Below are 17,762 nucleotides of genomic sequence, written 5' to 3'. Positions count from 1 at the left end.
AATGAACACGTGTGTTGCAGTTTTAAAATTAAAAGAGGAAGTAATTCACACCCAAGTACTGTGTGTGTGTGTTAGTGTCTGTGTCCCTTTAAATGAAAAAAGGTGAACACGTGGTGAGTTTTCCTCAATTTACACAAAATATGATATTAAATATCCTTTTCTAATTCCTGTTCTTCTTTAAACACCATGAATGACCTCCAGGTCATAACCTTTGGACTTATAACTCTGATATAAGTCCACACAGCGCACCAAGCACAGAGAAAATTCAACCTCAGTGCTTCAGAATTCTCCTCAAAATTCAGAAACTGTTTCTGTCATTTATCTGCCCAAGAACTTCATCATATGGACCTCGCCGGGTCCAGTAATCTTCAGCACATGTATCTCACTGCAGCCAGTGAAGATTTAAAAACAGTTTATTGTCTCAGTTTACCCAGTATTAACTTATCAGGTGGACCGCAGCCGATCCATACATCTCAACACAATCGTGTGTCCACATTTACACAACTTATTCTTTACTTGTATCACAACACATCTAGTAATATCATCAGAATTACTTCAACATGGTAAACATTGATTTTCCTTTAAAATCAACTTACCATTAAAACTCGAGATCACAGCTGACTCGATTCTCTGAAATCCTGAGTCAGTTAAACACCTTGCTCAACTCACGGTGTTCTTTTCTTGGACCCCTTCATCCGAGCTCACTCTTTTTACCCCGGCATCTCCCCCAGATTGTTACGAGATCTTCATAGACCCAAAAGTAAGCATATTATTTCCCTAATCAAAAGTGAAGCCGTTCCTCACACAGTAATTCTTCATCCAACAGCCTTTGTGTTTTGAAACTAAAAAGAGGAAGGAACAGGGCCCAATTTTAAACTGTGCATGTTGTCACTGAACAACACACACCAGACACAGACCCAGGGCAATTCTTCCTGGATCATTTATCAACGTTCGAACAAACACAGTCCGCATTGATTATTTTCTGGACCTCAGCAGATCCACCAAAATTCATATAAATATATCAGCCATTAACCAATTTATTTCTTTTCCTCAGACCACACCGGATCTGTTACTTCAGCACAATAAACACTGATTTTCCTTCAAAATCAGTTTACCAAGAGCCACAAAACCATTTCTGACTCGATTTTCTGAACTTCTGTGTCACTTAAACATCCTGACAGCACCAGGTGTTTCTGTCGGACTTCCTCGTCCGAACTTAATCCTTTTACTTACAAATAAGCATCTCCCAAAATGATCCTCTTGATCATTAGCTATTCACCGAGCCCACAACTCTCGGCAACACCACCTGACGTATGCCCACGCCGGAGCTCCTCTTTTAAGTCTCAAAGAGGTACAGGAGTTTGACACTTATTAAACCATAAGCTGACCAATAACTCTTATATTCTTCTATTCTTAAACATGCATTGGTCTCTTTTTCTCTTTTACCATGAAATACCATATAACCTTTTAACTCAGTACTGTCTGTTTCTCAAAGTTTCATTATCCTTGCTTCAAAGCTTCTCATTACTTCCAAGTTACTCATTCATTACTTCAACGTTTTACTTTATTCTCGAGAATTCAGTTTTACCCCTACTGCGCCAATTTAGTAGTTAAGATCATCTACTCAGCGAACAGATAATTTAGAATTCAGCCAATTTGCACAAATTTGCTTATTGAACAGGTTTGTGCATACCTCTTAATCTTTTTTAGACCGGTCTTCTGTTCGCCTCATATCAGATCCAACCTTCGGCCACATTAGTTCTCTCTGATTTAATCTAGAAACTTCACGGTCTGCCGTACACAGAATCTCTTTTCCCTTTTCTTTGACAAGAGATACTCAAAAATTCTGCACATTCTCTCCACTCAGGAGGAGGCTCACAGCTTTATTTATTACTCTGTTTCTTGTTGGATTAAAATAACTCTTATATTAGAATCACCCTGTCCAGTGATACTGTATTTCAAAATCACCAAAGGCACGCTCACAAAACAGGAAAATGCTTCAGCAGCCTTAATGGGATCCCCGTGGGCCTCTCACTGTCTATTTCCAAGCACCTATAATGAAACACCGGCACAATGAGCATGCCTTTTTATCTACCCCTCATTTAATCAATGTATCTATTCTTTGTTAAAATTAAAAGGGGAAGTGACCGCACCCAAATTTTAACTGCGCACTTTTCCCCAGCAAAAAGAACGGAAAAAGAGACTTTTACAGCCTCTCTCTCACACACAGCCTGCAGCCGGCTGGCACTTAAATCATTTCAGACAGTTTCTTACGTCACGGTTTCCAGCTGTATGAGTGGGTCCCTACAACCCGGATATACACACCGCTGCTCGTCTTTAAGAGACGTCAACAGGTCTGCAAATTCTCCAGGAATATCAACAAAAACACAGCTTTTCTCGGCCCACGGCGGGTCCACAAATTTTCACTGACCACGGCGGGTCCACAAATGCATAGGTAATACTTTTTAATCGTCTCTCATAGCTCACAGTATTTATTCTCAGAGTTACTTCAACACAACAGACCTTAGTTTCACTTTACTGCTCGGCTGGCTTTACTGCAAAACCTCAAGCTTACGGCTGACCTGAGTTTCTCTTAAATCATATATCAACTTCCTCGGACTCTTGCGTCCGGTATTTTACTCTTTTTCTCACAATTAAGTGTCTCCCTAACAATGATCCTCTGCGATCACCAGGGCTATATCTGAGGCCACAAAATCTCAGTGGGGCCCTTCCCCCAGTTTAATACCCAGGAAACGTCTTTCCCAGGGGTGGAGTTCTTCAGCTCCGTGACTTTTAAACACTTATAATCTCTTTATTCCTCTCTATTTCCTTAAAACAACATCTCTAGTTACTTTTAGCTCAGTACTGCTTTTTCCGAGCGACCGTGAACACAACACAAATTACTTTTAGCTCAGTACTGCTTTTTCCGAGCGACCGTGAACACAACACACTCTTAAGTTTCACTTTCGTTGCAACAAAGGTTTTCGTTTCAAACAAAACTCAAAACAGAGATCAACGGATGACCACTTGACTACATATTCTAGAATTATAATCCACTACAGCACAATTTCAGTTTAAGAGGTTTGTGCCTTACCTTTTTGCGGGCCCAATAGTCAAGCGATCACCGTGACGTCTGCCGTTCGATCACCTGATCTGGCCGACCTCCGCCTCGACAACAAACACCTGTAATTCTTTCTGCTGATCTTTAGTTGCCCTGCATCCTCCACCAAATGAAGCGAGATCAATCAACTGTAGACCAGACAACAAACGACGGAGGCCCAGAAAAGTGCAATCAAACGATGAGTTTATTGACAACGGAGAACAACCGTCAGCATATGGCTTATTTGCTCTGACAAAAATACACTGAGTTCTGGTTTTATAGCATAGAGGATCACACCCCCACATACACGTCAATACAGGTCAAAAATACATTATGTCCAGTCATTGTTTACAGACAAGGGTACATCTTGTACATCTTAATAACTATAAACAGACATATAACTTCTCTCTTTGATAACACCTTCCTTTTAAGGTAATAAACTTCAAGCTTCGGGATCGTTAAAAGCTAATCAATTAACCTGCTATGTTCTCATCTTCCCTCAACATGTATAAAACCCTCTTGGATGGAACATCAACTCTCAACAAGCACAGTTATGCATTGTGTATAAAATAAACTCAACCTGTGAATAAAAAGGTCACTGTAATGACAAACATATTCAATGCATTATGAACCCCATAAGAAATATTACTGATAAAATAATACTGTAGAACATGTTATTAATGCATTTATCATAAGGCAGATTATATGGTTACAGTAAAAGAATCTCTGAATCCTAACATTACCTAATGTTTGGCAGAGAGGCTCGCTATCCTTCCGAAATCCCAGAAGAGTTCATGGTATGTCTTTCTGTCTGTGACAAACTACACGGAAATCCCACACAACTAAACTTTTTTAGTTTTTGAGGCGCAGGCAGATCAGTTTCAATGGATGCTATGTCACCGCCATAAAAGCACTACACCACTGAATATTTTTATGGATTGTTCAAACCCTCAATAACAGTTTTCTTCATGTCCAATCAATCCCAAGATACACTGAAGCTTTGCCAGAAATACATTGTGTCTTAAAACCTTACCAAAGACACTTAATGTAAATTTTCACTGTATTTCTCAGTTCTTTTATGTATTATCTGTGTATCTTACACAAATTATAGTAATGATAGACATGTCTTTTGATTCAAAGGTTGATGATAGTGTGGAAGACATTGTGGGGCAGGAGGAGCTGTCGGAAGACATTCAAAAGCATCAAAAGCTGTTGGAACTGGTGAAGGACAATGTGGTCAAAGCTCAGGAAAAAACAAAGGGCAAAATAAAAATGATGAAGAGAGATGTCGCCTTCAAAGTTGGTGACAAAGTTTTAAGAGCCAACATAAGAAGCCAGCAGAGGAAAGGGGGAAAACTTGAAGCAAACTTTTTAGGCCCTTACGTTATTACAGCAATCCAAGGTAAAAGTGCAGATCTTCAGGATTCCAATGGGACAATCATTCCAAAAGTAAATATTGACCAACTAAAGTTAAGCAAAGACAGCATGCCAAGAGTGCCACACCGGGGTTCAAAGAAAACAGCAGCCACATTACTAACAGCACAACCAGGTCCAGCAGCACCACAAGCTGCAGCAGCCCCAGCATCTGCTCTAGCTTCACAGGCTACAGCAGCACCAGTGGCGGTAGCACCACCACCACCTCCTCCTAGAGCTACACAGCCTACAGCACCAATGACATCACTTACATCACTACCAGTTCAAACACAACATCCATCTCCAGTTCCACAAGGTATAGCAACAACGGTATCAGATCCAGAGTCAGGAGCAACAGCACAGAAAGAGAACGGACCAGCCACAAGTGCTACAGCACCAGAACACGCTACAGCTCTACAAACCGAATCCCAAACAGCAGCAGACCCAGCCTCAAAGACCATAACAGCAGACCAGGCCTCACAAACCACAACAGCAGACACAGCCTCACAAACCACAACAGCAGACACAGCCTCACAAACCACAACAGCAGACCAGGCCTCACAAACCACAACGGCAGCAGACCCATCCTCATAGACCACAACAGCAGCAGACCCATCCTCACAGACCACAGCTCCAAATGCTACAACCACACAAGCCTCAGCTCCACAGATTACAGCCCAGCAACCTACAGCACAAACCATGGAAGCAACAGTTCCACTTGTGACACCAGCCCCAGCAACAGCCGCACAAGCTAGCCCTGCACCACCTCCAGCATCACCACCTCAAAGATACACTGAACCTGTTGCAGAGAAATGTAAATAAATATAATATTTTTTTATTTTTTAAAAAAGGACTTTTGTTCCTATGACAGTGCTTGTTTCAGTACTCTGTAGATCATAGCATAGCAAATTTTACACCTTTAAAAAGATTTTTTTTAGGTATATTTCCTAACATAATATTTTAATTTAACAATAGGTTAATGCTTTAAAAACCTTCATGGGGCAAAACATTATAAAAAACTTGTAAAAGGATGTAAGCCACATGTGTAAAATTACACAAATGAAAAAGTGAGTCCTTCAAAACTGTGAATCTTTCTTTTGTTGTTGTGTAACCCAGAATGTTAATGATTGATATTGTACATCTGATGTACACTAAGAGTGAAAAGTTTGGACACACCTTCATTTTAATGTTGCTTCTTAATTTCCTTGTTTATTTTGTAGATTCATTGTTGATTAGAACTCGAGGCATCAAAACGATGAATGGACACATATGGAGCACTAACCCTAACACAAATGATGTAGTAAACCAAAAAGTATGAAAGAACCAAAAATATTTTTTATATCTTAGATTCTTCAAATTAGCCACCCTTTGCTTTGATCACTGCTTTGCACACTCTAGGCCTTCTGTCAGTGAGCTTCATGGGGTAGTCACCTAAGATGATTGTCACTGCATGAAAAGCATGAACACACAGAAAAACATTGAATGGGAAGGTGTGTCCCTAATTTTGACTAGTAGTGTATGTTAATCATTTTCTTCTTTTCTAAAATTGCTGTCATATATGCTGTTAGTGACATAGAATGCCCACTACAAGCAGTATATTAATGTTGTGATGATGACTGCCTGCCAGCAATAGTTCGAAAGATCAAATACTCTTTAAGAAGCTGCTTTTAACAGCCCAGAAATTGACACTCTATTTTAAAGACAACAAAACTAGTTTTGGAGGAGAAAAATAACATTTTTCCAGAAATGGTTATGTAATAGCAAAGGCTACAGGTGCAAGCCTTGAGCCTGAGTATTTTAAAACATATTTATGTAGCTTCAACTAAAGATAATTTTAAAAAATTGTTGTAATAGGTGTTTCTGCTGGAAAAAAGATTTGATAGGGGGCAAGAGCATTTCTATTGCTATGTATTTAAATTCCTTTTCTTTTATTAATATGAATTTATTTAAATTTCTTTAGAGGACATTGTAAGTGTAACTTTACCCCCAAATAAAAGCACATTTAAGTGCTCTTTTTTTTTCTACAAAATACAATGTTAAACCATGTGCCCATTTTATCAGCGTCTTAAAAGTATTTACCCTGAAACACGTCTTTTGTCTGACAACTACATAAGAAATTATGCATTTTAAATTTTGATTTACATTTCTTCCGGATGACTTATCTCTTTTTCTCATTACTTTTTGTAGATATAATGGATGCCTGGGCTGGAAAGAGTCCTCACTTTCTACTCTCCAAAATTGGTGCTTACAAATTATTCTACTGGGATATCCAACAAATTGGTCCGGACATGGAGTTGGAAAGTGAGGTACAGTGATCTTTACTCACAACAATGCAACTATCAGTGTTTTATTACTTGACAACAGTTAAACAATGTTTACAATTTGTATTCACAGTCTATTAATGCATATCTTGCGATCATGGTGAGATAATGCAATCGCCATAATTCAGCAAAAGCAGCATTCATTGATTCATTTTCAATGACTGCCATTTGGAAGAGAAAAGCTCCAAGACTCAAGGTAGGTATCTCTAGAAAGAATCTTGTGTGTATTGTTTAAGTACCTCGGATCATATCCACATCCAGATAGATTTACATTGGATAACAGCTTGTGCAGAAAGAATGAATTGAGACTGGGGTTAGTAGATGTGGATAGTTTATTAGACTCGCCAGTATTCTTTTGTTCTCTGCTTGTCTGGTTTCCTCTTTTTTTTGTACACACTCCAATCAATGCTTGATTTGAGATTTGCAAACATTTGGGTTAATATCTCTTTTGAAATCATCAACACTGCTTTATCTCTTTAATAGGTACCTTTTTATTCTCAAGTGATTCATACGTCACTGTTAAAGAGGCTTAAGAAAGCATGAAACATTATTCTGCAGATGGTACAATGATTGCGTTGAAAATGAGTGAAAATGAACTCCATGTCCAAAGAAAATCCTTAGAAAGACCTTTATTAGTCTTGGAGGAAGTAATGTGGAAAACCACTTATAAAAAATATAAGATAGTCCAGCTTCTTGCACAGTTTAAAGAAATGTGGGGTGAATCATGGCTGTCACAGAGTACTTTATAAGTGGATGATATATAATATATCACAAATTGCTTTAATAAAAAGGACTCTAAACAACATGTTATTGCATTTCTTTTTTTATGTCTGAAGTTAATATTTTTATTCTTTTGTTTCAATTTAAGATCAAACCCATGGAGCATGAAGTGATTCTGGGAATTGTAAATGAACATCATCACTGGACATTAGTGGTAAAAAAAATAATTGCATTTACAATATTCATCAAATCAGTTTTATAAGAAAAATGCATGGCATGCAGATAATCTTAAGTCTTGAATTATTACATGTAATTCTCCACATACTTTTACTGTAGGTCATTTACCCACAAGAAAAGAAGTCGCTGTATCTTGATCCACTCGGAGAAACTAAACAAGGCATCCAAAATTGTTTGGAATCAACAAGGTAAGGATAACTGCTCAAATTTATTTTGACCCTTTATTAAACTCTTTGTTGCTGTTGTTATTTTTGTGTTTATTATGACAATTACAAGTATGATGTCAATCAAAAAATAAATGGTACTCAGAATTAAAAAACTAGCAGCAACAGGTTTAAATGTTTGTGTTGGCCTTCTGATATTGTGGTGTTATGGGTTAATTTTGCCTTTAAAGAGAAGTCTCCCCATGTTTCAATGTTTATTTGAGGACCTGATGTCTGTATGAGATGATTTTTTTACATTAGAAAATATAGCACAGGGATAATAATGTTTAGTAGTTGCATAAAGTGTTGTGGCGGTTTAGCGATAAAACATCAGACAAATGTCTAAAATAATTTTACATAGGTTATACATGTGTGAATTTCATCTTTGCTTCTCCTCCACATCTCTTCAAAGTGTACTGTGTAAGTGATTGATTTCTATATCATGGGAGGAAACAGGAAAATAAAAGCACAAGTAATTGTCCACAAAAATGTGTTGTAGACTTTTAAAAAGTAATGATTTTAACAAAACAGTGTGGTCAGTGTTCTTAACTTGATGTTCAACAGACACTTAAGCTCTCCATAGCGTTCAGCTTCTTGTGTCACCAAAATTTTAAAACATGTTATTTGTTTTTATTGTACTTGTCTTTCAGGGCATTCATGCGACAAAAAGGATGCAACGTCTCAAGGTGGACTTGTGACACAGTCAAACACCCAAAACAAGTGGACGCTACCTCATGTGGAGTCTTTGCATTGAAAGTACGAGTCTTAACCGTAATACATACATATATATGAGAATATTGGAAATGTTGTGTTGTAATAAATGTTAATGACAGGAAAAGGAATATAAGATAATTACACAATAAAAGAAAGAAATTGATTCACAGCAAACAAATTTCTATAAAATAACATTTACGATATTAGCTTATTTAGTCATCTTAGAATCTCTTTTTCAGTTTGCTGAAAAGATCTTGCGAAAAGAGTCCATAGACTTTCCGTCTACCAAAAAGGCCGTAAACACACACAGGCTGCAAATTGCCACCACTCTCCTCCTAGAGACAGGTAACTCATTTTCCCGCATTCAGTGTTCTGACATCATGAATATTTTCATCATGATAGCTGTAGAAACAAACCATATAGTTGTTTGAATGAAGTAATAAGTGCAGTAGGTACTATACTCTATGTGCTTTTTTTCACTTTTTAAAACAGATGACTTGACAAACATCTGTCTTTTCTGCGGAGAAGAAGAGCATGAAACTGACAACAAATGGGTAATGTCATCATGAAAGACTGCTAAATGTTATGATCAACTCCCATAAATGAAATTTTAACATTGGGATTTGTAATTATTTATTTTTTTCCAGATTCAGTGTGAGATGTGTTTGCGGTGGTTCCACCAGCTGTGCGTGAAAAGCCCACCACCAGAAGACGTGTTCATTTGTTTTGCTTGTACATAGTTGACACTAAAGGTCCACAGCTAGTGTTCTTATGGCACACATTGTTGAGAACATACATATCTACATATATATATGTAGATGTTAAAATAAGAAGTCTAAAAAAGGAAAATGGTCTCCAAAAATACTGTAGTTATTAGTTATGTGATTTATTTCGCAAATAAACTCTTTCGTGATTGCACCGCCAATGTGCATTATTTATGGGGGGGGGACGGGACACATTTTGGCAGCTGTTGCCACACAGCCTGATAAAATCTGTATCCCTCTATAACTTTTGCTGTGAATAAGACATCGTCTCCCAAGTTACTGTACTTATTGGTTATACTGTGACTTATTTGGCAAATATACCCTTTGTGATAGCAAAGCCAATATGGATTATAGATGGGGGGGGCACACATTTTGGCAGCCGATGCCACACAGCCTGTTAAAATCTGTATCCCTCCATAACTTTTGCTGTGAATAAGACATTGTCTCCAAAGTTACTGTACTTCGCTACAAAGTGTAAACAGTGTAAATTCACTTGAGAGCGACGTGTTTCCATGATCGCGTCTGGTGTTACCATATTATAGTTTTAAAGTCTTTTTCTAGACAAAGTATTCCCAGCAGGTTCTTTCAGTGTACAGTTTAAGGTAAATTGTCTTCCACACGGCACAGTACAATGTCACGAAACTAATATTAAATTCATCGAGTCTGCTGTTTTCCAGCTTTTACTCTTTATTGCGTCGACTGCAGATCAGTGACAAGTAGCGTACAGAACGGAGCTGGGCAAGTGGCTCCTCCTACTTTGCGCGCTCCCGTGAATTGGGAAACAATTTTTGACGGGGGTAACTACTTTGGCACAACACCTGGATTAGCCCTAAGAGTACCTGGCTGCAGTCACTGGGAAGCGCCATGTTGCGACCTCCACAGGAACCGGAAACACATGACCTCCACAGTAACAGGAAACACGTAACTTCATTTAGATCGACTTTGACAGCGAAAACTAAATTGTATTTTTGTTACTATTGATGCTGCTGATAAATAAATTTGATTCTAAGTGTTTTAACCCAGATTGTTTAAAAAAAATATTTATCAGCACTTTTATCAGCAGCAGTCCCCAACACCCGGGCCCGTTTGATACTGGGCCGCGAGAGTTGAGGCTCATGTGTGAAATGTATGGTTTTCAGGGTTTTTAATCGTTAAGTTCCCTGGGTCTTTTCCCGTGTTGTAGTCGTGTGTCTTATTTTGAAAGAACTATTTACGCGTTGCCATAGAGACCAGAGAGCGTCAAGAAGCAGAGAGGAGGATGTTACTCTCAATGTTGTTGGTGCAAATCGTGAAAATATTTTCTGACATTAAACTGGTCCGTGGTGCAAAAAAGGTTGGAGACCGTTGCTGTACACTACAGAATGAGTTTAGTTTGTCGAATTTATATAAATCTTTGATCGCTAACAATGTAACTCTGAAGTGCTGTACTTATGTTTGTAAGTTTTCTCCCCGACAAACACAACAATACGAAACGTTTTGCACGGTTTCATTTTATAATGGACTTATGTTTCTACGATGGTTTGAACTTTAAGAGTGTTTAAACAAAAGAAAAAAGTGTGAAAATGTTTGTGCCTGTCTGAGGAAAGTGTATAAAGCATGTAGTGAGGGGTTTTACAGTCTTAAAACATGTATAATAATTGTAAAAAATAAAGTTGGCTACTTCGCAGATTTCACCTACTGCGGGTTATTTTTAGAACGTAACTCCTGCGATTAACGAGGGACTGCTGTATTGCTAATAGTAGAGTCTGGGGCATCTAATTGATTAACATCAACATTGATTATTGTGCACTATTATTTTTGTTCAAGGAGAGCAAAAACTATAAAACTCTCTCTCAGCTTGTCTGTTGCCAAAAATGGCCACTTTTGTGTATGTTCACAAAATACTGTAAAATGTATATTTATTAAAACATGTATCTACTTTTACCGACTTTAAACCGACACTTTAAATTAGCACCAGTCCTTTTCATCAAAATCAAAATTGTATCTAAATTTCTTAATCTTTATAGCCAGTGAGTTTTTATATTACCAGTAACTTTTCAGATAAAACGGTGATAAAGTCCTAATGTTTTCATGAAACTTCCTTTTTTTCTCCATCTGAGCATTGGGGACAAGGTTGTCTTGCAATTGTTGAGGTCACTATAGTGTGCGCCCCATTTCTTCCAGGATCACTCTTCATTTGTAGGTAGGCATTGTATTCCAAGATCTAGGAGATTGTAGAGATGAGCAGTGATGCCCTTCCTACCATCTTTCCAGAAATATAAGTGATGTGGAAACTGTTAGGCTTACTTACAGCAGTAGCACTTTTTGTACCTGCAGAAACTCCAGGACACATTTACTAAGTGTTTGTTGCTGTATGTGCTGCAGCTAATGCGTAAAATGTATAACAATGCTATTGATTACAGGGTAATACATTAATTTTAATATCAACAATTAGCTTTTTACTCTGAAGTTACAAGTATAAACAATGCTGTTACATTTACACTTAAATTTCTTACTATTTTTTTTAGTATGGACATGGAAACAAGTGAACAACATTTTATAATAAGTTTAACTGGAATTCTGTACACTGAAAAACAAATAACAAGCAAAAAACACAATCAAACAGCAGGGCCTTCATCTGTCCATTAAATGTCAAACATCGCATTGACCCGTAGTCCCTGCTTGTCAGCACATGCTTTTAAAAAGAGCTCCATGTCCTCTGCAAACTGAAAAACAAAGAGGAAGGAGTCCCTCTACGCAAAAACACTGCAGATAACAGGCCAGCAAACATCTATTGATCTGTTTGAATGCCTCCTCATCATGTGAGCCTTGAAGTTTTTTTTGTAAGAAGACTAAGACCACACTGAGGGCATTTGATTTTCATAGACTTTCCACAAGCCACAGTTTCATTTAGCACAGAGGGTAGAACACATGAACGTTCTACTGAAGATTCAGAATGTTGCAGACGCTGGAGACAAGACAACGAGAGGGAGATGGGGCTCCACGGAGAGTTCAGTGTGGAGCAGTCCTAAACGCTGACATGACAATAATTGACTTGCCATATCCCCACGCTGTATGACTGTCATGTTACAGACAGGGCAGTGAAAGTGCACCGGCATATCATTTTGTCTGTAAGAGAGGACAAAAAAAGAAAAAAACCCAACAACATGTAATTTAAATGTAGTTGTATAGAATGCAATCAGTTTATCTAACAATCAGATTGTACATATTAACAAAAATATCCAAGCCATCCTCAATAATTAAAGCAAAATGGTGTGGATCACAAGAGCTATCAGGAAATGTGGTGAACAGAAAAAATACTATTTAATAAAAACACACAATATTGATGCAGGTAGAATGAGAGACATGAATAAAGCGCAATATGCAGTAAATGGAACAATGTGCATTGATGTCAGATAGTGAAAAGCAGTGAAGTGAATTTTTTTCATAACAAGCAAAAATCTAATACGTCCGAAACTGACCACTAAATGCTAACCAGAGGTGTCAAAAGTACACACATTCCTTACTAAACTTTAGATACCTCGGGGGTCTGACCGTTGTTGTAACTAACAAAGTGCCAACGTAATCAGTGTAAGCAAAGTAGATGATTCCTAGAATTATATAATTATTAACGGCAAATTTATACATGGAAGACTCTGTCCCAACCTTTGCGATCAATTTGCAACGTTTATGATCCATGCAGGAACGAGACAAAAAAGAAAAGAAAAAAAAATGAGAAGGGTCTGGCTGCAGCCACTGGGGAGCGCCATATTGGGACCTCCACAGTAACCGGAAACACGTGACCTCCACAGTAACCGGAAACACGTGACCTCCACAGTAGGTGGAAATACGTTCCTGCATGGATTTTTTTTCTTTTTTTTTGTCTTGTTCCTGCATGGATCATTAACATTGCAAATTTATCGTAAAGGTTGGTACAGAGTCTTCCATGTATAAATTTGCCATCAATAATTATATACTTCTAGGAATCATCTACTTTGCTTACACTGATTACGTCGGCAGTTTGTTAGCGTTACAACAACGGTCAGACCCCCGAGGTATCTAGGGTTATATGATGAATTCATCAAATCCCAGCCTCTAACACAGTGCGCTGAATCTTAGCTTTGAATGTCCAGTATATTCTAATCAGTGCAATGTAAGCATTCATTGAACCTATAGTATCTACACCTGTGTGGCAAATGTGTGGTAAAGATACAGATAATGAAATTTAATTATTAATACAATATACATCATGAAAAACAAAAGCTGAAATTGATTCAGTTTAGTACTTTTCTCTGTATGCTCTGTGATTATAAAGGCCTTAAATTCTGTGATATATACTGTAAATGATTTTCACAGACGTCTTTTAAAGTACTTCAATCACTGCTGATAGTCTGGTTGTTTATATTTTCACGTTTTTGTGTCTGTAGGGCTGTTTGATGACGATGTGGACTCCTCTGGGAGATGAGGACACACCCACATCTGTTCCATACTGCAGCCATGGATGGTGTTACAGCTCTGAGTCAGCTTTGGGCCATCAGACGCACACACTGGAAAACCAGCACCTGGACTTCATGCAGGAGAGACGGCCTCAGTGATGGACTCTGCATCCTCTACTTTACCTCTAATCTCTTTCTTCTTTAAAACACAATTAAAATCACTCCAAAAGAGTGTAAACTCAAGTAAAACCCGCCCTCTTCCTATGAAGATGTCCTCTTCCTTTGTTAGTACAGAGACAGTCGGTACAACTACGCTACCAGTAAAAAGTATAAATAAATCACATCCTACTCAGTGAAACTTCTCAGTTTATTCACAAACTTTAAAGAGAAAGTCTCCTCTGTTCTCAGTGATCTGTAGTTTGGTTGATGAACAAATCCATTTAATGCTGTTGGAGCTTAGACAGTTTAGGTCATATTTAAGTATATTGTGATGATCTTTAATTTGAGTTTCTAGTTATAATCTTGATTGTTTTATGTTATAATGTAAAATAATACGCTCCACACATTTGTCCTGCTTTGTTAATCTGTTGGCTTGTTGTAAAGTGTTGGTAGGTGTGTGAGGCACGAGGGGTGATGAAAGGTTGAGCAAGTAAGCAGGACGCGGAGCTACCGTTTTTCTAACCGTTGCTGTTTGTTGTTGTTTAGTTAGAACAGAACAGAAATATAAAAAGAGCGCTGGAGGCTTTGGTTTTGTACTTTTTGTTTGTATGGAGCAAATAAATGTTTTCTCCTTTACATTTGCCTCGTTTTTCAGACATAAAACTATACAAGCCATCCAAGAAAGACACAAGTCAGAAACTTTACGTCCTGCAGAAGCGACAAAGAAGGACCAAAGATTGCTGCTTCACATGTAGTTACGTCCCCTGAGTGAGAGAGGCAGATATGAGCTGAAACACAGGAATCAAACCAGGGACGCTGCTGTTATGGAGCTGAACTGGAACCATTCAGACACTGAGGCCCTCTGAACACATTTTAATTACAGCTGTGCAGAGACACACTGATGACTGACTGGAACACTATGATTCACATTTTACATTAACACCATCCTCACACATGGTTTATATATGACCACTAGAGGGAGATGTTGGACTTTAAACACTAACATGGAAACTAGAAAGCGAAAATTTCAGAAGAAATTTTATGTGTGCCTATGCCGCTGCGAATCAGTGTAGTTTGACATTCATACGGCTACAGAGAGCAAAACTCAGCAGAGCAGCCATTCTCCACCGTGAACTATGGTAAAAGCAAACACCGCTCGCGCCTCACAGATGACAGCTTACAGTTTTGGGTAAAGATGAAGTGACTTTGCACAGCCCCGATTTGCAGATGCTGTGCACACAGGTTCATGAGCAGAAGTCCCATTGTACCACGGCAGACCCGACAATGTTTGCATGAACACGCTTTGAAGCATTACGTTATGGACCACTTTTCACACATGCTTGGTGTACCCACACAGCCGGCTGTAGCTTTTCAACTGACAGCCCGACACACACCCAAAAAACAGCCGAAAGAGCACAGACTTTACGCCCGTGGGTCCACCTCCCCTGCAGCGGCACTGCAGACCACGCCCCGCCACACACATCAAACACGTAAAATAAATATTTATGCACTTTTGCATTTACTTTTTGTTTTTTGTTATTTTTACACAGTAAATCATTAACAATGGTCTACAGCCAATCTTGTGTATTATTATACAAACTTTGGTTGTAAGATGCAGATAACTATTTAGTAAAAAGCTAAATATTTTATACGAGAGTAAGAAAGAAAAGTATATCTTTGTGTCCCCCTTTCCCTGTTAATGCCCTACCTGGCCCCCTGGCAAAAGCTTTGCTAGATCCGCCCCTGCACAGTTACCAGCTGTCAGCTACACAAAAACAGGAGCTGGGTGTTTATTTGTCTCTGAGAAACAGTTCATAACTTCCCTTCAACTCATTCATGTCACCTAAAGCAGGGCTCGCAAAATTTCAAAATCCCTGGTAGCCCTTCGGGGAGGCACTCTTCAGTTTTTGGTAATAAATTTAAGTAGCCCGAATAAAAAAAAAAAGAGGACAATTTTTGGATTGATGTTTTGTTTCCTTTACAATATTATACATTAAAGTATAATATTGTAAAGGAAACAAAACATCAATCTAAAAATATTTAAAACACAAATTACAACAACAATTTCAATCATCAACTCAAATATTTGGTTCTAATTGAACAAATTTCTATGAACTTGTAAGAACTGTACAACAGGAATCAGTCTGTGTCAGATCCTTATTTTTGACATTTCCACTGAAATCACAGGTAAGAGGCAAGTGCAACCAAGATCTAGGCCATTTGCTTTTTGAAGTTTGCAAAGACTGCTAAATTTTGCCAGTGGTAGTTCACTCTTTGCAACATAGTAGGCTGTTCTAAACAGATTTTTCAGGACTTCTTGTTATGCTTGGTTTATTTTTAGTATGCTTTTTGCAATTGGTGTTTGTTCTGGGAAAGATATTGCAGACTGGGCAATAATGCATTTCTTGCATTTGTCATGGGTTCTGATGGGGTCTTTCTTAAAATGACTGGTCCCAGTAACAAAGGCGCTTGTCGACTCAGAAATCGAGGGAAACTCACAACACACCCGGCAGAACATGAGGTTATTTAGCTCGTCGTATTCCAGCCACATAAATTCTTTAGTCCATGAAACCATAAAGCTGCGCTTTCTTTTTCCCTCATAGTCTGATTTGTCATAACTTTTCCGTTTTGTGGTTGGCTTTTCTTTGGCTGCCCCTTCTTCACCCTGACCTCTCTTGTTTGGCTCTGCAGAACTAAAATACCTGCTTAAATCCATCTGCTCTTACATGCATATTTACATAACGATCAGCAATTCTCTGCGTAATCAGCCTCTATCACGTTTAAGCTTGCTGCAGGAGATTTCACTTGTCATGTTTGATAGTAAGCTAACGATTGATAAGACGATGTCAGAGGAATTGGTGTGCAATTAATCTGTGACTTACCAATTAGTGCTGTCGCTCTCTACACACAGTTAGCGCAAAGTGAAAGTGAAAGCAAAAAACAAGCGCAAATTCAAACGCGATTTCAATGTGTCACATATTGACAGTGGCTCATCGATGCCGATGACATAATTACTCAGCTACATTTGCGAAAGAATGCAAAAGCATTGACATATCTTTCCCTCCCATGATAGCCCGACGGGCAGGGCTGAGATGGATTTTGGTAGCCCGATTGGAAAAATCGCTAGCCCCGGGACGTCGGGCTAGCGAGCCCTGTAAAGGGTAAACCTGTTTCTCCATCACCAGTTCAGCTCTGATGATTCAGTAAGGACATCTCCTGGTTTGGACCAGCCGCAAAATTAAAATCAAATGAATTCTAACAACAGCTGATCAAGCTTAAACGTGCTGCTGTTGTTTAGCGCGATAAACAAGAGCGAAAAGCCGATCGTTGATCAGTTTCACGATTGAAGTTGCAACAGGCCAGAGAATGACAGGGGAGGCTTCATAACGACAGAATAAATCGTAATATTTTCTCTGAATGTGGGACGATTCCGTTTGTACGGCAACTCTACGGACTAACCGTTATGAATAAAATAAAGCTCAACGTCAGTAACTTAGCGCGCACACAGCTCTATAGAAACTCCTGTGCAATTCATAACTTCTTACCTGAAATTCAGTTCACCTCACGCTCCTGCCTTAGGTTTGCCTGATCCACGATCTACCACCGGTCGATCGGCGGTCCCCTCGCCGCCTCCTATGTCTCGTTCCCGCATGTTTTTCTGACACACACCGGTAGATAGCTGCTCTCTGTTGTAGCTGCGCGTTAGCCAAGACCAA

General features: G+C 38.6%; 1 protein-coding gene across 3 annotated transcripts; it reads left to right on the top strand.

Moving 5' to 3' along the window:
- Nucleotides 1-2,395: 2,395 nt before the first annotated feature.
- On the top strand, nt 2,396-9,628 carry LOC102082948 (sentrin-specific protease 2). 3 transcript variants are annotated; one of them, XM_019355649.2, is made up of 10 exons: nt 2,396-2,455; nt 4,241-5,327; nt 6,701-6,819; nt 6,908-7,030; nt 7,703-7,768; nt 7,891-7,979; nt 8,645-8,750; nt 8,948-9,053; nt 9,201-9,262; nt 9,356-9,628. In XM_019355649.2, exons 4-10 carry the CDS (start codon nt 6,992-6,994, stop codon nt 9,446-9,448), a joined length of 561 nt encoding a protein of 186 aa, XP_019211194.1. In that variant the 5' UTR covers nt 2,396-2,455; nt 4,241-5,327; nt 6,701-6,819; nt 6,908-6,991; the 3' UTR covers nt 9,449-9,628. The 3 variants fall into 3 exon arrangements, 1 of the variants encoding a protein (XP_019211194.1); XR_003218164.1 differs by lacking the exon at nt 2,396-2,455 and adding an exon at nt 3,809-3,897; XR_003218165.1 differs by lacking the exon at nt 2,396-2,455 and adding an exon at nt 3,809-3,897 and having other exon boundaries at nt 8,934-9,053.
- The last annotated feature ends 8,134 nt before the right edge of the window (nt 9,629-17,762 follow it).

This window comes from Oreochromis niloticus, unplaced genomic scaffold (genome assembly GCF_001858045.2).
Source record: "Oreochromis niloticus isolate F11D_XX unplaced genomic scaffold, O_niloticus_UMD_NMBU tig00006833_pilon, whole genome shotgun sequence".
NCBI lineage: Eukaryota > Metazoa > Chordata > Actinopteri > Cichliformes > Cichlidae > Oreochromis > Oreochromis niloticus.
This window is presented reverse-complemented; position numbering and strand designations above follow the sequence as displayed.

Coding starts and splice junctions, on each gene's coding strand:
- LOC102082948 (XM_019355649.2), top strand. CDS start 6,992: ATGACTGCCATTTGGAAGAGAAAAGCTCCAAGACTCAAG. Junction 7,031..7,702: donor GAAAAGCTCCAAGACTCAAG/GTAGGTATCTCT, acceptor TTTCAATTTAAG/ATCAAACCCATGGAGCATGA. Junction 9,054..9,200: donor CACTCTCCTCCTAGAGACAG/GTAACTCATTTT, acceptor TTTTTAAAACAG/ATGACTTGACAAACATCTGT.